The sequence below is a fragment of the Remersonia thermophila genome, chromosome 7, assembly GCF_042764415.1.
Source record: "Remersonia thermophila strain ATCC 22073 chromosome 7, whole genome shotgun sequence".
Classification (NCBI taxonomy): domain Eukaryota; kingdom Fungi; phylum Ascomycota; class Sordariomycetes; order Sordariales; family Chaetomiaceae; genus Remersonia; species Remersonia thermophila.
Genome location: NC_092223.1, coordinates 1225950 through 1247390, shown reverse-complemented (window position 1 = coordinate 1247390; position 21441 = coordinate 1225950). Strand labels below are relative to the sequence as shown.

Below are 21441 nucleotides of genomic sequence, written 5' to 3'. Positions count from 1 at the left end.
CCGCACAACACAACCACCATAAGATATCTCAGGGACCCTGTAGGCGCCTCTATGAGATCACATCGAAAGTCTGTCACCTGAAATCCCAACGTTTCCACTTCTACCTCTGCAATGCATGCCTTCTGGTGATTCCTTTTTGCGTCTTTCCGCCTGGTGGTGCAATCGAGACGGGCAAATTGCGCAATTGCCAGACCCACCGTCTGCAAGCTTAAAGTGATAGTGTCACATTCAATCGAGACCTCATGTTCTTGACGTAGCGTAGTCCACCTCGAGTTTAGACATGACTGGTGATGGGGGCTGAACTGTGAAACCAGGCCCAAGGCTCACAAGACACATATATCGGGGAAACATCCAAGAAAAAGACCTACATTCACACACTTCTTATTACCTACCCGAGGTACCTAGCCAACGCCTTGCGCTTTTGTACGGCAACCCCTGAGGTGTTTTCTCTCTCGAATCGACACGCCCACTACCGCTAGCCAGTCTACTCAAGCAAGATAGATCACAACATGGTTCGCATCCCAAACGAATTCCTTTTCCTCGAGACTCTGTGTTTGTGCTGACAGAACCGCCAACAACAGGTACACGCCGACGCCTCAACCTTTGCCGAGGGCATCACCAAGGAGGCTGCCTACCAGCAGATCCTGGACCAAGCCGAGGGCTTGTTTTTTGAGCAGAGAAACTGGGTACGTTGTGTCGTGCACTCACGTTCACTGTTAGACGAGACGGTGCTAACATTGTCTCAAGGTCTGGTATGCACCGCATTGATCCCCCCCGCTCAAGGTTGCCAGCCAACTCCTGCTGGCCAGGGTCACGTCAAGACCCAACCCTATCCACTGAGCCTGGCCTCTAACCACTGCTTCGCCATTGCAGCAACCTCTCCAACGCCGCCGCCCTCCTCTGGCACGCCTACCAATCCCTCCCCTCCCCAAGCAACCAGGTCAACTGGGCCGGTAAGCCACCGCCACCGCAGACGAACCCCCCCCCCCGGCCCCCCCTCTCTCAGCCAAACCAACAACCAACCTGCACGGCCCCAGATGAGAGCAGGCAAACGCGACACCAAGCCAGCAGCTACCAGAACTAACCTTCCAACAAGGCTTTTACACCTTCGACCCCCTCTCCCCTGCCAACCGCCCACGGCTCATCCTCGGCCCTTTCCAAGGCAAAGTCGCCTGCCAGACCATCGCCTTCGGCCGCGGCGTGTGCGGCACGGCAGCCGCCACGCAGCAGACCCAGCTGGTGCCCGACGTCGACGCGTTTCCGGGGCACATTGCGTGCGACGGGGCGAGCCGGAGCGAGATTGTCGTTCCTATTGTGGTTCCCGCGGCTTCTTCGGGGGAGGGAGAGGACGGGAAGAACGAGAAGAAGAAGGTGGTGGCGATTATTGATATCGACTGTGCCGTGGTGAACGGGTTTGATGAGGTGGATCGGGAGTGGTTGGAGAAGCTTGCCGACTTGATTGCGAGGTCGTGCGACTGGCCTTGAAGAGCCCAGGGCTGGCGGGTTTGTAAGGGGGATGTGGGCGTGAGCGGTGGGAGGCCGTTGGCCAACAACAGCACATGCAGCAGCAGGAGAAACAAAAAAAAACATCGGCGTGCCCTTGACAAGACCGTCAACGAAACCACCGAGCCAAATCGATAGAAAAGAAAAAAGGCCAGAGAGAAACACCCAAAACGCCGGGTTGCCCCTAACTCGCATGCTAATACTGGGAAAATAACCTGCCATCATCCATCGCCGAGCCCATGCATCAACAACCGCAATCACGCGTCTAAAAGAAACCGCTCACGGCCCAACAAACCGCAGCAAGGTTGAGCCTCAGCATCTTCGGATCAAGCCGAGAGCCAACCACGCCCGAACCATGGGAACCCTCTACTGCACCTCCTGCAGATAGCTCGCCGGCACGCTCTTTGTGACACCCCCCTTCTCCACCTCGGCCCATCCATCCCCCGGATCCTCCTTGATCAACACAAACCGTTCGCCCTCGACCATGCTGTGCTCGGCGTCGCTCTGCGCCGCGTAGTCGTACAGCGCCTCGACATACCGGAGCTTCTTGGCGCCGCGGCGGGGCGCCACCGCGGGCCCCTTCTTTTTGCCTGCCGTGGTCGTTGTTGTTGTGCCGACGGACGAGGTGCTGTGGGTGGAGTAGATGGACGCCCGCCCGGATTGGCCCGTATGCTGTGGCGCGAGGGCCTGGGCGGCAGAGGGCGTGACAAGCTCGATGTAGGTCGCGGGAACGAGACCTTCTTTGTAGCCGGCGCGTACCTTGACCCAGCCGGAGCCGTCTTGGGATGCCCGTTAGCGCACGCTGGGTTTGGGCCACTGCAGGGAAAGGAGAGGCAACGCTTACTGTCCGGTTCCAACACGACGAGATCTCTACCCTCGGGAACGCTCAGCTCGCCCGGTCCCCCGGCCTCAAACTTGTACAACATCTTGGCCTTCTGCTCTGGCGCCGACGACGAGCCGTTCGGGGTGCTTCCCGGCAGCTCGCTGATGTATGCTGCCGGCGGCGGGGCCATCACTCGCCTCCTAGTCGTGGTCGACGCGGCCGTGCTGGTCGGCCGGGTCGAGGTCGGCACCTCGGGGGCCGCCTCCTCGGAGGTCGCCAGCGTGTTTGTCATGGACCGCTGCGAGCTGGCGGCATACCCCGAGGCGGCCGAGGCCGTCGTGTCGGAGCGGCTAAGCCCAGGCAGCTCGGCAACATGCTCCGGCGGGCCGGTCGGCTTGAGCAGAGCGTTGGCCGCTTCTTGGCGCTCCTGCTTGAGCTTCTTGCGCTCCTCCTTGGACTGCTCGCCCGGGCACTCGGCGGGCACCTTCATCTCGCACTTGCTGTGGCACGTGTAGCCGCAGTCGCGGCAGTCGAAGCCTTTGGCCGAGAGCCCCCATATCCTCTCCCCGCAGAGGTCGCAGTTGGTGGGGATCTTGAAGGTCTGCGACTTGAAGTTGTGGTTCTTGGCGCCCAGGGTGACGTCGCCGACGGCCGACGTGATGGTGGACGTCTCGACCTCGGCCGTGAGCCGCCGGCGCTCCACCTGGTGCAGGTCCTCCTGCAGGGCGAAGATTTGCGAGACAACCACCACTTCATCCTTGGACTCGGTGCCCTCGCGGATCTTTTGCTTGGTCCGCTTCATGGCCTCCACCTCGCGCCGCTTCTTGTCGGCCTCGCGGCGCAGCTCGCCGAGCTGGCTCTTGGACTTGTTGAGCATGTTGCGCAGGTACACCTTGGCGGTTTCGTCGGTCACCATGGAACCGTCGTCGTGCCACACGGGGCTCGGCTCAAAGACCTTATCCGGCGGCTCCTGAAAGGCGCCCATGTTGTGGCGTATGTACATCATCGAGTCCAGGTGCGGCTGGTTCCTGGCGATCTCCTGGGTCAAATGGGTCATCTGACCGGAGCCCTGCTGCAGCATGGCGGCCTCGAGCTCGGCGGCCAGGGTCCACAGGCCGTTGAGCCTCAGGGTGCGGAACTCGGAGAGGTCCTGGAGGCTGTCCATCACCTCGGGCAGGTAATCGTCGTAGTACTTTTCCTTTTGCTTGTTGGTGACGTTGATGGCAATGAGGTATGTGTTCTTGACGTTGTTCATCTCGAGCACCTGCTGCTGAAAGCTGCTCTGGGCCTTGGCCTTGTCGAAGGCCGTCTCGGTCTTTTTGCGCTTGCTCTCGACCTCTTGGCACGCGGCGTCGTATTTGCCCTTCATCTTGCGCAGCTCGGCGTACGATGCATCGCGTTCCTTCTCGAGCTTCTCGGCGTACTCGGCATGGCGCTTGCGCAACTCCTCGAACCGGGTCGACATGTGCTTGAGCGGGTCGGCCACCTTGGTGATGAGGTCGTTTCCGTAGCGTTCGTGCTCGTCGGCCCGCGCCTCCAGGGTTGTCAGGTGTGTCGCCCACGTGGTGAGGGAAGCACTGGGATGGGTCGAGCCGGGTCAGCCACCATGTCCCCCCTTTCGCTGTCACCATGCCTGCCAGGTGCCGTCGTGGGTTACCTCTCGAGAGAGCCAGGGGTCATGGTGGGCGTGTCACCGACGCTCAGGCTCGCCGACTTGCGGTTCTTCTTCTCGAAGTACTTCTTGGCCAGGGCGTTGAGCTTGGCGCTATATTCCTTCTCGATGGCGCTGCGTTCGCGGTAGAAGGCCTGGATGTCGTCGAGCCAGGCGATGCCGTTGGCAACCCAGGCGTTGGCGGGTTTGAACCCATCCTGCGCATCGCTTTGGTCAGGGCTGACTCGGCGATGCGACTGGGGAGCGCGGAAGAGCTCACCTTGAGCTGCGACCCGAAGGTCGGGACAACATCCACCTCAGCCATTGTTCCCTTGGGCTTCTACGGTCCTTGGCCTGCCGGGCGTGTGCATGAAACGGGGGCGACGCGGCGTTGTGAACATGCAGAGCTCGTCTCCCGGGAGGAACGGAGGGCAAGATGATCAGCCAGCGAAGGTTACGTCCAACCTGAGCTCACGGTAACCCGCCCCGATCAACTGCGGGACATTCGATCCAGGTACAGGGACATGAAAACGTGGGTCTTTCTGCCATGCTCCGACGGAGAAGGGAGCAAGAAGACGGGCCAGGGTTGAAAGGTGGTCCACACCCGTTTGTTGCATGACCGTTGGTAGGTTAGGTTGGGAGGGAGGCTGCAGCGAGCGCGGGGTTGCTTGCTTGCTTGCATCTGTTACGCTCCCGGCGAGCCCCTGACCACATGTTTGGCAGCAAAACCCTGGAAGAGAGCCCGTAAGATTTCGGTACCTTACCGTACGAAACCCCCTTTGCGCCCCGTTTTGTCGTTCAGGCGCCAAGCAGATCCTTGCCCAGGGTCAGCTCAGCCCAGCCCCACTGCCATTACGCAGCATGTACACAGGCTTCGAACTGCGGGGCAATGGAGAGAGGGAGGGAGGGGTCGGGGGGTAACCCGACATTCATCTCCAAGCCCCACCATCAATCAACTGCTCTCAAGCTTCCCCTTCCCTTTCTGAACCCGTAACTTTTTGTGGCGGCCCGAGCACGAGGAATCCTACCCGCTCGGACGACTGCATCCTTTCCCGGAAGTTCATGCATCTCTGACCTCCCGACGTTTCTACCCTGGTGGTCGGCTCGAATCGCCCATTCATTGTCTTTTCTCCTCCGTTTTTTTCCCCTTCATCTTTCAGCTCGCCGACGGAAAAGAAATCGCCATGGCCGACTTGGCGAGTCGCATCACGAAGCCCGCCGACGAGACGCCCGTCAACGACGCGCCCGCCGCCGCGGGCGAGGCTTCGACCGGGAACAACGGCGCCGAGGACAATGTCGAGGATGACGGGGTTCAGCGCGGTCTTATCGAGACGTCGTACGAAGTCGAGGTGAAGCTGGCCGACTTGCAGGCCGATAAGGACAGCCCTCTGCACTCGGGCATTTCGTCCTTCGATGAGCTCGGGCTCTCGCGGCAGATCCTCGACGGCCTTCTCGCCGTCAACTTCAAGAAGCCCTCCAAGATCCAGGCGAGGGCCCTGCCGCTCATGCTTAGCGACCCCCCGACCAACATGATCGCCCAATCGCAGTCGGGCACCGGCAAGACGGCCGCCTTCGTCCTCACCGTTCTGTCGCGCGTCGACTTCTCCAAACCGACACAGCCGCAAGCCCTGCTCCTCGCGCCCAGCAGAGAGCTTGCCCGCCAGATCCAGGGCGTCATCCAGACCATCGGACGCTTCGTCGATAACCTCATCGTCGAGGCGGCGATCCCCGGCGGCATCTCGCGCGAGACTGGCGTCCAATCGGCCGTCGTGGTCGGCACTCCGGGCACCGTCATGGATCTGATCCGGCGCAGGCAGTTCAACGTGTCGCAGCTCAAGGTTCTCGTCATCGACGAGGCGGACAACATGCTGGACCAGCAGGGTCTGGGAGATCAGTGTCTCCGGGTTAAGAAGTGCGTTCCTGCGCGGTCCCCCCCGGCTTGTTGTGCGTTCTGTTTGGCTGACGTAATGTTCTAGCCTCCTCCCTCGGACCATTCAGATCCTGTTGTTCTCGGCCACGTTCCCCGACAAGGTCCTGAACTACGCTCGGAAGTTCGCTCCCAACGCCAACGAGATCAAGCTCCGCCACCAAGAGCTCACCGTCAAGGGCATTTCGCAGATGTACATGGATTGCCCGGACGAGGCTCAGAAGTACGACATCCTGTGCAAGCTGTATGGCCTGATGACCATTGGTTCTTCGGTTATCTTTGTCAAGGTACGTTTACACACACATATACAAGCGCGCGCGCGCGCACGTGTTGGAGACGCGTCGGCGAAGAAGCAAGCAGCAGCAGCCTAACATGTGATTTCTTCTTCAGACCCGCGAGAGCGCCAACGAGATTCAGCGGCGGATGGAAGCCGACGGGCACAAGGTGTCTGTGCTGCACGGCGCCCACGAAGGGCAGAACCGCGATGCGCTGCTTGACGACTTCAGGATGGGCCGGTCCAAGGTGCTCATCACGACCAACGTGCTTGCGCGCGGTATCGACGTCTCGAGCGTGTCCATGGTGATCAACTACGACATCCCCATGAAGATGATGCGCGGCCGCGAGGAGCCCGACATGGAGACGTACCTGCACCGTATCGGGCGCACGGGCCGCTTCGGCCGCGTCGGCGTCAGCATCAGCTTCGTCTACGACCGTAAGAGCTTCGAGGCGCTGTCGCAGATCGCCGACTTCTACGGCATCGATTTGGTGCAGCTGTCGCCCGACGATTGGGACGCGACCGAGCAGAAGGTTCAGGACGTCATCAAGTCGAGCCGCGCACGCCCCGACTATGCCCCCAACGTGATGGACAAGAAGGACTAGGAACTCTGGCGTTGAGGCCCTTCATGGGTGCTTTGTGTGTCTGCCTGATGGGGCGGCGAATAGATATGGATGAAAAACCGTGCCATTCCGGTGATGAACTAATGCAGGGATATACATGGAAGATGCTGTCTGGGGAAAAGAAAGAAAAGGGTGGGGGGGGGGGGGGGGTGTTGATGACACGGCATCTGGATGGGATGACACCATGACCCAGAGCTTTGAGGGGTGGAGCTATGACTCAATGGAAATGAAATCTGTCGACGACAGCGTGGAAGAGTCCTCTCGCTCGAGGGTGAGCTCTCGATAGCTTTGTCACCGCCTGGGCCGAGCATGCCTACCTCGGATACCAATTTGTCAGGTGGAACTATCAAGCCTACGATGTACATCTACCACTCAGGGAAGATGGGATGACATGGCACTATGTTGTTGGCCGGCAACGAGATCTCCGAGTGTTTGGCGCCGGGCTCGGCATTCGCATGCGCATTGAGTGTATCACAAAAGTGCTGCTCTGCATATGCGTCGCGAGTCCAAACGGTGACCGCCCCCTGGGGCGCTTGGTACGCAGTATGTAGAGCCCCGCCTAGCTGTGCGGAACCGCTGATCTTGCAAAGCTTTCCGCATTGCTGATCTGCGGTGTATTTCTCAACGCTGTGGCCGTGCACCCGGCATTCCCCAAGGCGATCGCATCCGTGAAGGACCAGGAGGGGAGGGAGGCATGGTGCCCTGGAAAGATTTGAAAGAGCATGCATTGGCATGGCTACCTTAACCTGACATGGGGCGTTTCTCAAGTTCACAAGCAGCCTCGGCCGGGATAGGTGTTATTGCTCGCCGACCAAAGAACGAGAACAAAGAAGGACCTGGAGCAAACATGCATTGTCCCTTTCCAAGCCTCTCCATACCCCAAGCCTCTCTACTGCGTACTCGAGTAGTACACAGCAATACGGTGTAGGTCCAACCGTTGAAGAACCGGGAACCGAAGCCTTGGTCAAGCCATCCCCCGACCGCATTCGCATGCCAAGCCCGCACCACGTGACACCGCAACGCTCATTCGTCTCGTCCCTCCATGTCAAATCCATGTCGATCCCGCGCTGTTAGCGCCCGATTTGACGATTCCTGCGGCCAATCGCAAATCCCCGCGCTTCCAAGGATCGATCCGGCGACCCACCGGGGCCGCCATTTTTAGCCGCCCGACCCACCGGGCGGCAGCCCGTCAAGCGCGCGCGCTTCGGCTGTCCCCCCCCAGCCCGCGGAGCTCTTGCGGCGCAACGCAAACCTGCACACAAAAATGCAGACCGACTGCCGCCGCCGCCGGCCTGGGCGCTCGCATGCCCGGAATGGTGGGTAAGATGGCCGCCGGGGCGAGAATAGAGCCGCTGATGGAACCATGGAGGTGGGAGCAGACGGGTGGTTGGTACATGCACGCCCGCAGCCCGCGGCCAGGCCAAGGAAACGTACGCCATGTGGGTAGCTCTACTATACGTACGCTAGTTGCCTGGGTTCCATTGCTGTTGTGCTGTTGGTCTTAATTCGCCTCGCTTTCCATGTTGTGTCCGTGTCGTCTTATCCCGTTTCTGTCTAGCGGGGGACCTGTTTGGTTGCCCTTTTTTATTTTCTCTGGGCTGCGCTTGTTGTTCCTGCAGGTGACCCACCGCGCCTCGTCTGCTCTCCTCTGCCGGCGAGATGGATTGGACAGGGCGTTGAATTGCGCGTGTGTAGCGAAGCAGCGAGATGTTGAGCCGCAGCCAATCGTGTCCTGTCCGCCAGGGGCCTCGGCTTCGGGGTTCATGCAACGCGGTGCAAAGCAGCGTCGAATCCCAAGCTTGCTTCTTTCACGGTCCCCAGATTTGATCGGCTTCTGAGCGAGGGCGGTTTGTGCCACATGTCGGTGGACGGGGGCGGTGTCTCACGCATACGTCAGGACGCAGTACGTGGAGGAGGGCCAGGGTGCCCACGGACGGAGAGCTTTTTTGGTCTTGTCCACGTTGTCTCCAGGTTCCTCCGGCTGTCTTTGCCGTGCAGGGCCGCCCTTCCACGCTAGCTGCCGCAAGCGACGCCACCGCGGTTGTCGAGCTGGCCGATGCTGGCCCGCGGCAAAGAGGCGCAACCGTCAGGGTGGACATGGCCGGCCAACGTTGCGTCGTACAGCGCTGGACAGCCTATGATGCGTGTGGCTGCGGTGGTGCGGTGGTGCGGTGGTGCGGTGGTGCGGTGTGGGTTGGCAGGACGGTTACCGGGGGAAGGGGGTTGCAGGGGGAAGAAAACGGTTAGAGTTGAAGGAGGGGGGGGGGTGGTTCAAGCACAGTAGATGCAGGGTAGTAGTGCAGCCGAGCTGTGTGTGGATTGGACGACGACACCCACCATCGCGCGCCTTCATCTTGGTCGTCCACGCTGCGGACTGGCACGGCGGCAAACAAAAAGAGGCTGCTAGCCTCCTGGGGGCCGCTTGATTTGGCCTCCTTCGTCTCTTCTGTTTATCACATCCTTTTTTTTCTCCGTCCGGTGTTTTGTCATTGATTTCTTGTTTCAAATCTTCTCGGGAGTTGGTTTCCTGGTTTCGTCCTCCCACACCATCTGTGTAATTGCTGTACTTCCCCCCTTGGAGTGTGCCGTTCCAGGTTGGCCGCATAGACGATCCGATCCGACTTACACGCCTCGTTCCTGGTCGACTTCAGCCACCTCGACCACCCTCGCTACCATAGACTCACAATCCCAAGATTCCTACGAGAGATGCGGGGCATCTCCTTCTAATGTATAAACCCTAAGGTTGGATTGCTTTGGTCCACTCCGGTCTACTCAGCCACCGGCCATACCAGCGGCCGCCCTCTATCGCCAGGCCTCCGACCGGCATGCCACTGCGGTCGTTTCGTTCCTAGCGTGGCAAATATCTCCAAAAACGCCGCCGTCGTCATCGACCTGCCCTCAATACTTTTCAACTGTTGGGGCGCAGATGGACTAAAACTCTGAGGTTCGCCAGGGATACATGCCTTCAGAAGCCCCTGACGCCGCGGCTGACTTCGGCCGCCTTTAGATGTTACCCGGGAGAATGCCCTTGCTACGCCTCGGGATATGGACGACGCTTTTCGCTGCTGCCGCTACGGCCCAGACAACCAACGTCTCCTCCGAAATCCTCAACTTCGTGCCGTCCTGCGCCCAAAAATGCTTCCGGTCCTTCATCTCGGCCAACTTCGATGCCGGGATATGCGGCAACTCTCCTTCTTTCCAATGCTTGTGCCGCCAGCGCGGAAGCTCTGGATACACCCTCGGCGAGGGAGCCGCGTCTTGCGTCTCAGGGGAGGCCCAGTTCGGCGCCTGTCGAGGCGAGGATGGCATCGGTGAGTGGCTTCCGAGGACAATCCTGGGCTGGAACATGTACTAAACGTGACCCAGAGAGCGCGAAGAAGACGGCCTACCACATGTGCATCAACGTGTCTAACGCACAACCTCAGACTCACACGGCCATTGCGGCCACCCTCATCCAGACCGAAACCGGACCTCTTCTGTTGCCGACGTCGATCAGCATGACAACTCCAACCAGGACCGCGCAGACGCCGGGCCTTACCGCAACCACCCCGACAGTGGTTCTCCCAACGGGGACCCCCTCGACAACCAGCTTTCCTGCGGGCTTCACACCCATCTCCTCGGTGACGGGATCCGGAACGACTCGTACGCTTCGCCCGATTGCCACGACGAACCCTGATGACGCGCCCGACCCACCAAAGTTCACCACTGCCGAGATCACCGGCATTGCGCTTGGTTCCGCCGCTGCTCTGGCCCTTGGCATCCTCCTGATAATCCTTGCCAGGCGCCTGAGGAAGCGGAGGTTCCGCGACCTGGAGGCCAACGGCTTCTTCAAGATGCCCGACTCGATGAGTCCAGGAGGGAAGAAGAAGAAGAGCAAGAAAAAGCAGGAAGGGACTGAGAATAGCCCGGACGTCATGGAAATCTCCGCTCCTCTCCCCGAGCCCAAGACCTCGCATGATCCGCTGTATCCTCACTGGCAGCCGCAGATCCCGGCGCAGGCCGTCGTCGGCTTGGGTCTCCCTCCCACCGCCGCTCGAGGAGGTGTGATGGTGAGGCCGTTGCCGACCACGGCTTCTCCCCCGGCTACGGCTTCCCCGGTCCGCTCCGCAAAAGCAGCCCCGCGGGTCAAGGAGATCATCATTCCACCCGCAGCCGCGGCCGTCGCAACTACATCTGCTGCTGCTCCCGCCGCTCAAACTCGGCCTCAGGGGTCTGCGCCACGAAACCCTCCTCCAAGGGTGATTGTCAGCTCCCCGACCGAGCCGCAACCAACACGGATGGCCGGGAACAGCCCGCCGAGGCCAGCCCTGACCCTCGCCATTCCGAAGCAGCAAACGACCATCATCCGCCCGCCGGCCCCGGCAGTCAGAGATAGCGTGGTGACCGAGTTTGCCGAAGACGGAGAAGGCGACCAAACATCAGCTTCTACCTCCGTGTGGCGGCCGCCTCCAAGCGACCCCCAGTCCGCCACGACGCTATATTTTGCCGACAAGAACGGCAACTGGATCCTTCGCAACACCTCGGCTCCGAATCACGCTGCGGGACCGGCAGGAGACGCATCCGGGAAAGCAGCTCTCGGCGCCACTCCTTCGAGGCCTGCCGTCCAGGACGCCCGCAGCTCGCCTATCGAGTTGCCGAGCCCCGAGCACAAGACCCGGGCGGAGAGAGCGCGGGAAGCCTACGGCGGCTTCTCGCCTGACGCCGTGGTGTCGCCGTTGCGGCTGCCGCGAAAGCCCGAACAACAAGGTAGGCTCGGCTCGCCGATCGCGTTCAGGGACCAGCAGCAGCGTCGGGGCCAGGCACAGCATTCGAGCCCGAGCCTTGCCTCGTCGACTCCGGAGATGGCTCAGAGAAGCAGGCAGGCCAAGATGAAAAGCCCGTCTGCCGATGTCTACTTTGCCGTATCCCCGGAGGAGAGGGACTCGAGAGCCGGCCAGAAGAGGGACGTAGGGAGAAGGCCCAGCGCCAGGTTCTCGCAGGGATCGGCGACCTCTATCGAAGACGCGGCCGACGATGATGATGCTGCTGCCCAAATGGACCTGTCGCCGGTGGTAGAGTCTCCGCAAACGCCCATCTCCCCTGGCAAGTCCCCTGTTACCTATCCCAAAATCCGCAAGCGCAACAATGATGAGCAGCCTTTTGGCTGGAATGCGGGTCAAGGAGGAGATGGGTACAGCATGCCACGGCCTAGGGCTGTCACCCCTTTTGCTCCGCAACAACAGCAGCAAACCGGGCCACGGAGGCCAAGGGACGGGGTTCCAAACCTGAGGCCGCAAGCCCACCGCAACCCAAGCCAGCCGCGCACCGGCTCCCCCGAGACGCGGGCCGGCTCAGTCCCACCCCTTGAAGAACAATACCTGCAGCGTCAGCGCCAGATTGGCAACCCGGCGTCATACTGGAACCATCAACAGTCATCACCACCACCACCACCACCACAGCAACAGCGGAAGCAACAACAGCAAGTTGCGGTCCAACCCCCGCCGCCCACCCCGCCTTACGAACTCCCGGCCGATATTCCCGCCCTCCCAACAGGAGGAAACCGACGCTACAACACCCCACCTCAGCAATACCACCCCTACCTCCACCAGCACGCGCCGGGTCGACCGGCCTACCTCCCCACGCCAGCCGACACCCCGCAATCCCGCATCGAGCGTCCCCCAGCACAGCCTCTGGCCACCCAGGAATTCCCCTCCGCTGCCGTCTCCACCCCAACCACCGCCAGCAGCACCACCAGCAGCCAAGGCTCCCTCCTCGCCAAACGCCTCGGGGCGGACAAGGCGGCGGCGCTGGCGCTGACCACCCCTGCCGCGGCGGGGAAGAGCGGGAAGAGCAACAAGTGGAAGAAGGAGGTGGTGGAAGAGCCCGCCGCGGCGGAGGCGTCTCGCCGCCAGGGGCAGCCGGGCGGGAGCCAGGGAGCGAGGAGGGACATGCAGCAGCAGCAGCAGCAGCAGCAGCAGCAACAGGAGAGGGACGAGTTTGAGGCGCGGTACGGGCAGGTGCCGATCACGCCGGGCTGGGTGCCGGAGTTGACGCCGACGAGGCGGGGCGGGGACTTGTATTTGAATGTGCGGTGATTTCTTTCTCTTTCATTCCTTCTTTTCTTCTTCTTCTTCTTCTTCTTCTTCTTCTTCATTCTTCTTCTTCTTCATTCTTCTTATTTTGTTCTTGTTTCATTATCTGGGTTTCTCTCGGACCATTATTTTCCGGGTCTCTCTGCTGGTGGCTTCTCAACGTTGTTTGTCATTTGAGGCGGCGTGGTTCTGGCGATTCAACCATGAGGGCGGTATATATCACATTGTAGAAGTGCATGGGAACGGAGTTTAGGGGTTGGCCATGTTTTGCTTTGCTTAGTTTGTTTTCATCATTCAGTTTCAGGGGCGAAGAGGAGAAGAGAAGAAAAACAAGATTGCTTCCTGGGGATTGGAGACAACAAAAGAGCGGAGCAGCGATGACGGCGTTGGTACGGCACGTATGCCGGCTTCAACAATTTGTACTATGGTATGGTTTAATAACGAGAGCATTATGCGAGCTCCCTGCGCTTGATTCTTTGGCATCGAACCGCAAATCGATGGAGGCTGTGAAAGATGGCGGAAGCTTTTTAGAGAGGAAACGCCCTCAAGTACCCAAGTCTAACTCCATCGACCCCTCAATTCTTGAGTCCCTCGATCTGCCGGCCACTACAAAGATTTCTGCTCTTCACAACTTCAGAAGACATTATAGTTATACAGTAGCGTGTCATTCCCTTGGCTTTGTCGCTTTGGAATGAAGATTATGTGCTTGATAGCTCCTCCGCACAGCAGCGCGATCCCCAACGTTGGCTCTTCTAGCTCATTCGGCACGGGGCACGGGCGTTTCCCGGCTTTACTCCATCGAGGCTTGTCTAGCCAGAAGATCCCGACGAGGCGGTAGGCTTCGTCTCTTGCAGGCACAGGGCTGCCAAGGTGGTCGTGACAGCGGTCGTTATGGCCGCTGCGCCTTCTTGCCCAGGGCTGCCAGCTGTAGCTGTTGTCAGCTCCCGCTCCTGGCCATCGTCGTCCTCGTTGTCGTCGTCCTCGGGGCATCTCCGGTAGACAAGCCGGCACAGCTGTGCTGCCTCGTGCTCGAAAACGTCCGAAGAGCAACCGTACAGCCGCTGATACACAAACCTCCTACGCGGCAGCGGGATGTTGCGCGATTCAAGCTGGATCGTCTCGGCGTCTTCTGGGTCCGGAGCGCTGTGGTCAACCAGCCCGAGCCACGCAAACACCTCCCATGGACGCGCGAGCGCCACCGGAAACGGGTCCCAGTGCATGGAAAAAGAAGGCCTGGGACGCTCCTCGTCTTCGCTGCTGTCCGAACCGTCCTCAGAAACCCCGCCTCCTGGGAGGCCGTTCTTGCCGGAGCGTGCGGCCTTGCCCGGTGGAGGTTCCTCTTTGTAAGCACCGACCGGGCGCAACGATCGGTGGTCCCGAATCGCCCGGATAGGCGTCGCGGCGCCCAGGAACTCTGTCCTAAAGGTCTTTTGCATGTCTCTAATCTCGGCGGCGGAGGCACGGACGCGCCTCCCCAGGTATGCGGAAGCGTACATCTCGAATATCGTCGGCTCGAACGTCCCCAGCCTCCACCCCGGCTTTGGGAGCGACGTTGGATTACGCCACATCCGGTTGATGTCGACCAGGAGAAGCTTGGGAAAGCTTCGAAGGTTCATGAGGCCGTCCTTGGAGATCCTATGCCATTTTGATGTGATCCGTAGCAAGCGCAGCTTGGAAAAGCCTCGGGCGCTCGTTGCGATTCTGCCCCAGTCGGAGCACAGCAGATCGTTGAGGAGGATGGCACGGCTGGGCCGCGAATACTGAGCCAGCTCCAGCACCGTGAGGGGCAGATCTGCCAGGGCAAGGAGGTCGCTCCTTGGAAAACGCTCGACGTCTTCCAGGCACAGGTGAACGAGGCATGACAGGGCAGCGCTGCGGAGCATCGTCAGGTTCGTGCCGAAAACGTTGTCGTGCCGGAGGGGGAAGTCGAGCGAGTCGGTCGCGTTGAAAAAGGACCCGCAGAGGCGGTACATGCTCAGGTAGAGCATCTTATCCTTGTCGTCGCCGTACCGAGGCGCCGAGATCTTCGCGTTCCGCCCGGGCTTCCCGAGCACCCTTGCTTCCTCTCGCATCACCTCCAGGCAGTGGCTTACGAGGGCGGCGCCCACCGTCTCCCACGCGTGAAACACGGCCCCGGATGGCTCCCTGCCGCGGGTTTGGCATCTAAGCATGAACCTGTGAGCCATTCATGCGCCAGGAGGCCATATGAAGAAGAAAGAAGGATACGCACCCTGCCACGTCTTTCCACAATATCCACAAATACTTCCGGGGGAGGGCCTCGATCGACTCGCGATCCACCATGGGGAAGTTGTTAGACAGCTTAAGCAAGCACATGGACACAAGATCGCGCGGCCCTATTCGTTTGCTCGGTGTGTCTGGGAGGGTAAAGATGCTGCTAGGCTGGTTCGCGGCGGAAGGGCCGAGGTTCGCCGCCGGGGAGCTCACGGAGCCCATCGTGCCAAAGGTGAAGTTGATGTACGGTCGATGTAGAGCAGCAAAGCAAGTCTTGAGCCTTCAATTGGAGTTGAGAGGTTGGCTTCCATGTTATATATATATATATACATATACCTGCTGTAATACTGGTGTCTGAATGCGGCTAGGTAGCGCCGGCGGTGACGGTTCCGACCAGGCAGCAGCCGACCGTAGCATTCGCATTCGGTGCTGCTTGGGGCACGCAAGATCATCCTTCCATCATCCTCTGAAGAGGCAAAAGGACCTGGTAACACGAGGCATCATAAGCGCTCATGGCAAAAGATTCAGATGGATTCAACCTTGGGCTGATTAGTAGATACGGACCTACCTGCCTGTCCACCGGTAGCAGCTCCGGAGCCTCCGCGGCCAGCAGCTCCGGAGCCTCGGCCCCACATACGGCCCCACCTTCACCGGAGGTCGGGTCTTCAGGGGTGCGTTAGAAACGGCACTGTTGGGCAAAGACACTTCTCGAGGGTCGAAAGCAATGCCCCAGTAATATCCATTCATGTAGTATCATGCTGGAAGCCGTAGTGTTGGGTTATCTGGAAGCTAGCTACCGTACCTAGGTCTCCTGGTCTCACCTCACTGACGGCACATCACAAGCCTCGTGTCCTTCAACGTACGAAGCACATCTCGTCAGGACATTGAAACGGTCAACCGGCTCGCCTGACCAAACAAGCGGTGTATCGATGTGAGCTCGTCATTATTCACAGACACAACCGACACTGCACTTTTTCATCGCTGAGAAACTCTCGCATACAATCTGGCACATCTCGCCGTACAGATCTACCGCAAACCCTGCATCAAACCTCCAAAACCCTCTGGTCAAAAGAAAAAGAAAATAGTCATATGCAATCACCGACGGCAAGGACGCCGGCGCAAGTAGTCTTCTTTTTTTTTTTTCTTTTTTCGAATAGGTATACCTTTTAAATCAACCGCCAAGTCCATCCCATTCCTGTTCAAGCCGTTCCATTCCATTCATAAGCCATGCGCCCCCTCCCTTTCCTTGTTTCGTCCCTGATCCACACGCGAGTGCCGTAACCGTTGCTCCGGGAGTGCGCAGTGACCGATGCCTATTGTGAGACAGGGCCTGTCCGTGTTCCATGCATGTTCAACGCCAATGCGCCGCGAGATCGAGTCTTTTGTTGTACAGGCCAAGCAGGCAAGGATCCAGAAAGCATCCCCAGTCTAGGATTGTGTTTGCGTCGGGGTCTTCTGCTGCTGCTGCTGCTTTGGCGTCTTCTGCTCCTCAAACTTCTTCGCCATTGCGTCGACCTTGTTGGCCGTTTGCTCGTCCTTGCAGAGATGTTTTTTGATGACCTGACAGAAGTCCTTCTCGCTGATGACAGGCCCGGTGCCGTCGCACTTGGCCTTCTTCTGCAGGTCGGCACAGAGGGCATCCAAATCAAACTCTCCACTTTGCGCCTTGGGGCAATTTTGCAACCGCTCCCTGTGCAAGCGTCAGAATAAGAAACGGAGCAGGGCCCATGTCAGCATGGGTATCACATACCAGACGTCGTGGGTTTTGAGCAGCGTCTTTCCGCATTCTCCCTCGTCGGCCTCCTTCGCCGCATCGATCTGGGAAATGAGATCTTGTTTAGGCTGTGCTGCTGGGCTCGAGGGCGGGAGGTTGTAAGGCGTGAAGAAATCCGCGTCCACCAAGTCGTTGTTGAACAGGCCATCATCGAAGCCGTACGTAAAGGAATTGTCCTGAGGATCGCGGTAATCGCCAAAGACCTGAGGGTCAAACTGAAAGTCGGTCGAAGGAAGCCACTGGGAGAAGTCGGTGAGGGTCGGATCGGCGAAATGCCCAAGGCCTAGATCTGTGTCAGTTACCCTCTCTTGGGATATATTGCCGGCCCGGCAGGCGCGCCGGGTCACTTCTCACCTTGGGTTGGGTTGCTCAAGCTTGGGCCCTCTTCGCCGATCGTTCCCAAAGTGTCAACCGGCTTGAAGCCCAGGGGCGACTGAGTGAGCGGCTCCGGCGAGGTGCCGCACGAAGAATTGGTGCCACCCATATGGGAATTGGACGACGCGGAGGGCGAGCTCGTTGATATGGCCGCGCTGGCATTGTACTGCGAGTCCACGCTCCCAGATGAGCCGTTGGTGGCGCGGCCCCCCGTGAGGGGGGGCGTGTACAGCCCCATGGACAGGTGGGTGAGGTCCGGCTGGGTCTGAGAGCTCGGGCTAGCCAGGTTGACGTTGGCGGATTGGCGAGGGCTGACTCCATCCTGGAGACCCCGGCTGGGGCTTTGGTGGTCGACGCTTGTTGGCTCCGCTGTTTGCGAAGACGCGGGCTGAGGCTTCTTGGCGTCGTCGATGGGAGGTCCGGGGAGCTTGTCGAACCGGGGGAACTCAAACTGAAAGTTGACGTCATTCAGGTTGTTGACAAAGGCGCTGCCAAATGGCATGGCAGGACCCGGATGAACCGGACGGCTGGTCGAGAGGAGCGACAGGCGCTTCTTGTACTCGTTCAGCTCGATTGTCATCTTATCGATCTGGGCGCGGAGCTCCTCGTTCTCGGTGGTGGCTGCCTTGGAAATCTTCTCCAGCTCCTGAACCTTGTTCTCCAGGTCTCTCAGGTGCTTCTCCTTGCGCTCTCGGAAGGCTCGTTGCGCAGCCCGGTTCTGAGCTTTGCGCTTCTGTTGGGGGTCTGAGTCAGCACAGGATGGTTGGAAGGCGAACAGGGCATCTTACAGAGCTCGGCTCGGTCGTGAGAGGCTTCCTGCCGGGCTTCTTTGGAACCTTCTCCTCGCTCTCTCGGCGCTTGGGTTCCGAGCTCTCCGCATCTTCGGGGTAGCTTCTCTTCTCCGAAGCCTCGGCATCGGCGCTGTCAGACTTGGACCGTGCCGTGTTGGCGCTGTTGGCGCTGTTGGATTTGCCGGCTCCCGGCAGGTCGCCGATCATCTTGGGTTGGTCGGCGCCGTCGGGGAAATCGAAGCTGGAATCCGGACCGGTGAAGTCGTAGCTGAAGTCCAGGTCTGGGCTGGTATGGAAGCTCGAGAGACTGCCGCTGCCCTGGATGGGAGAGGTATCAAACTGGAGAGGCTGAAGCGGCGATGCCTGGAACCCGGTGTTTGACGGGACATTGTTCTGGCGGTTGGCATTGAGGGCGGCGAAGAGGAGACTCTGCTGCTGTGGAGTGAGGATAAAGTCTCCCAGGGGGTGCCGAGTTGACGTCATCTTGGGCGACCGGAGGGGCGCGCGGCGGGTCCAAGACACGGCGATGGAAGAGTCTGCGACAGCGCGGGGAGGCGAGAGGATGGTGGATTCCTGGCAACAATCTGCAACGGCGAAGCGACCTGGTAGCAGATAGGTATCGTCCTCTAATGCTCAAGGCTGAAAGAAGGCGAATGGGGCACCAGCGTTAACTCCGAACGCCGAATGATGACGGGGGCGAGGGATACAGAAGGGGAGCGTTGGACAAAAGGCAATGGGGAAAGAGGGTATTGTGCCAAAAAGACGTCAGCGATTCCGCCCTGGCTCAGGGACGTGGTGGGTTCGGCCTACGGCCCCAGAAGAAGACAAATGGAAGAGGTGTGGCCAAGGTCCCAGTGAGGACAAGCGCAGTAGAAGGCGGAAATGTGGAAGGGATGAGGATGCGATTGATTGACGGATGGATCTCCTGGCCTGATGGCCTCGCCGACCGATCGGAGATTCGCAGCTGGCACCACTCGCCGACTCCCAAGAACAGCGCTGCTAACACTGCTGACCGGCGAAAGGCGCGAGTCTGGCCGAGGAGGGGCGGAAGGGCGCGGCTTGGAGGGGTCCATCAGGCGAACGCAGGCGGATTTGTCAGCCGTCACACGGGATGATGGAAGACTGGGGAAACGACCCGAGTGGGTTGCCTGGAGACCCACCCGCCTCGATGCGGGTTGCCGGCTGTGACCCACCGCATGCGTCATTCATAACTACCTGCATGGACACCTGCCTGCCCTCTACGAAGTATGAACGTGATGAGCTGACTTTGATCTACTATACACACCTAGTATGTAGGTGAGGCACAGCCCCTTGCAAATGCCCTTAGGTAGGTGGTGGTGGTGACACCTACCATCGGTACCTCGAGGCAGGCATCATTTCCAATAGCTGACACAAACGCTCATCTAGTTCCGACAGGGACGTCCATTTCTCTAGAGATCTCAGCCTTGCACGGACCCATGGGCGAAGTATAGTACACTACTACGATATTACACTGTTTCGTACCCCTTGCTGCAATGGCAGCGATGAATGAAACCCAGCCAATGATGAGCGAACGAAACAGGCATCCAATCTACTGACCCAGGGCAGAGGGTGAAAAACGCCATCCTGTTGAAGCATGTTCTGGGCGCTCAAGGCCATATCATTGCTTTCCTCAGCGCAGATCGGTTGCATAGCAACTCAGGCTGGAACTTCTGCTTCGCGTTGGTGCTTGGAGATGGATAGATCGCTGTGGGGTGGTGGGGGTCTTCAGTCGATACCCAATGCGGCAGCTGGTCTGTGCTTTCTTGCCTAGCGCGGAGCCCCGCTGCCGTGCCTCCGCACCCCTCGAGCCGACAGGAGACAATGCGACTCGGTCCGGCCTCAACCAAACTCCTGCATCTCGAAAGGGAACGCTCGATTCTTTGCTGTCAAGTAGACCCGACACTATGGATATCGCCTACGACCACATCCAAGAACAGACATTCCCCGAGGAGCATAGCGACTCGCAGTCTGGAGACAAGAAGCCCGCCCCGCAGGCGAGCCTCAATGCCGACCTGAAGGATGCCTACCGGGCCTTTTCCAACAGCCCCTGGGGCGCCCGGATAGGGGGTTTCCTCGGGACGGTAGTCAAGCAGGTTCGTGATCGCTGCCGAACCGCATCCCAACGTCATTCTGACGCTTCCGTGTCCAGGGCGAGTCCGTCTATCGCGAAGCTCAACAGGAGCTGTCGGCTGTTGGCCAAGATGCCTCGCAGGGCCTCAGCACCCTGCGCCAAACCGTCATCAAGCACACGCGGAACCTGTCCCTCAACACCGTCCTGCCCGTGGCCGCCACGCCATCCTCGTCTGCCGCCGAATCGGGCGACGCCGAAACGACGCCCACCACGACGAGCCGGAACCTGTCCTCGGAGGAAGCCCTCAAAGAATCCGAAACGGTCCTTTCGCGGCTGAAGGAGGAGGCGGCCAAGCGCCTGCGGGACCTGCAGCGTGCCGAGGACGCGGCGGACGAGGCGCTGCTGCGGTTCGGGACCAACCTGCGCGACTTCCTGCAGGACGCCATCACCATCAAACCCCCGACCGAGGACGCCCAAGGCCAGGGCGGCGGCAATGCCGTTCTCTTTGAAAGCAAGGACGCGCACGGCAAGCGCGTCATCCACACTTCGCGGTTCGATGCGCAGCTCCATCTCGTTCACACCTCTACCGACAGCTTCACAAAGGACGGCCAGGGCCCCGAGTTCGAGTCCTGGGTGAAGGAGTTTGACATCGACAAGAAGACGGAGGACATCAGCAGCGATTTGGAAAAGTACCCGGAGCTCCGGGCGACGATGGAGAAGCTCGTGCCGGACCAGGTTCCGTACGCGGACTTTTGGAAGAGGTACTACTTTGTGCGGCACGGCATCGAAACTGCCGAGGCGAGGAGGAGGGACCTGCTCAAAGGTGCGTACTCGGCAGACGCTCCGTCAACCTATGCCACATGCTGTGGCCCTGCTAACCCCTTGGCAATAGCCGCATCGGCCGAGGAAGAAGTCGGCTGGGACGAGGATTCTTCCGAAGAGGAAGAGGAATCCTCGTCGGACGAGGAGGAGGCCAGGCCAGACGCGGCGAAACCGCCCGCCCGCCCGGGTTCCGCAGCGTCGTCGAAGACGATTCAGCCGCCGCCGACGGACCCGGCCCGCTCGAAGCCGGCCGAGCCGCGCAAGTCGAACGACGAGAAGTCTGTGGCCGATAGCGATGCAAGCTACGACGTCGTCGGCGCGGCCTCGGGCGTGGCCAGCCGGGCTCCCAACAGCCCGAAGGACTCGCGCAAGGCGGATGACGACGACGATGACGACGACGAGGACAGCAGCGACGAGGAAGAGGAGTCGGATTCTGATTGGGAGTAACATGCTGGTTTCGATGCGGGGTTCCCGGAGAACAAG

General features: G+C 59.8%; 7 protein-coding genes across 7 annotated transcripts; 4 read left to right on the top strand and 3 right to left on the bottom strand.

The window, feature by feature from the left end:
* Positions 1-509: 509 nt before the first annotated feature.
* Positions 510-1485, top strand: VTJ83DRAFT_7315 (uncharacterized protein; the record flags this gene model as incomplete). The annotated part of the gene is made up of 4 exons (XM_071014124.1): positions 510-512; positions 582-664; positions 874-953; positions 1097-1485. 4 exons carry the CDS (start codon positions 510-512, stop codon positions 1483-1485), a joined length of 555 nt encoding a protein of 184 aa, XP_070863532.1.
* Positions 1486-1869: 384 nt separating this feature from the next.
* On the bottom strand, positions 1870-4302 carry VTJ83DRAFT_7314 (uncharacterized protein; the record flags this gene model as incomplete). The annotated part of the gene is made up of 4 exons (XM_071014123.1): positions 1870-2282; positions 2348-3903; positions 3984-4195; positions 4258-4302. 4 exons carry the CDS (start codon positions 4300-4302, stop codon positions 1870-1872), a joined length of 2226 nt encoding a protein of 741 aa, XP_070863531.1.
* Positions 4303-5161: 859 nt separating this feature from the next.
* Positions 5162-6783, top strand: VTJ83DRAFT_7313 (uncharacterized protein; the record flags this gene model as incomplete). Its single annotated transcript, XM_071014122.1, has 3 exons — positions 5162-5889; positions 5954-6191; positions 6295-6783. 3 exons carry the CDS (start codon positions 5162-5164, stop codon positions 6781-6783), a joined length of 1455 nt encoding a protein of 484 aa, XP_070863530.1.
* Positions 6784-9808: 3025 nt separating this feature from the next.
* Positions 9809-12875, top strand: VTJ83DRAFT_7312 (uncharacterized protein; the record flags this gene model as incomplete). Its single annotated transcript, XM_071014121.1, has 2 exons — positions 9809-10112; positions 10168-12875. The coding sequence occupies 2 exons, from the start codon at positions 9809-9811 to the stop codon at positions 12873-12875; spliced, it is 3012 nt and encodes a 1003-aa protein (XP_070863529.1).
* An 806-nt stretch (positions 12876-13681) lies between these two features.
* Positions 13682-15326, bottom strand: VTJ83DRAFT_7311 (uncharacterized protein; the record flags this gene model as incomplete). The annotated part of the gene is made up of 2 exons (XM_071014120.1): positions 13682-15035; positions 15103-15326. The coding sequence occupies 2 exons, from the start codon at positions 15324-15326 to the stop codon at positions 13682-13684; spliced, it is 1578 nt and encodes a 525-aa protein (XP_070863528.1).
* Positions 15327-16532: 1206 nt separating this feature from the next.
* On the bottom strand, positions 16533-18527 carry VTJ83DRAFT_7310 (uncharacterized protein; the record flags this gene model as incomplete). Its single annotated transcript, XM_071014119.1, has 4 exons — positions 16533-16794; positions 16855-17161; positions 17233-17986; positions 18042-18527. The coding sequence occupies 4 exons, from the start codon at positions 18525-18527 to the stop codon at positions 16533-16535; spliced, it is 1809 nt and encodes a 602-aa protein (XP_070863527.1).
* Positions 18528-19969: 1442 nt separating this feature from the next.
* Positions 19970-21405, top strand: VTJ83DRAFT_7309 (uncharacterized protein; the record flags this gene model as incomplete). The annotated part of the gene is made up of 3 exons (XM_071014117.1): positions 19970-20158; positions 20215-20959; positions 21029-21405. 3 exons carry the CDS (start codon positions 19970-19972, stop codon positions 21403-21405), a joined length of 1311 nt encoding a protein of 436 aa, XP_070863526.1.
* Positions 21406-21441: the final 36 nt, after the last annotated feature.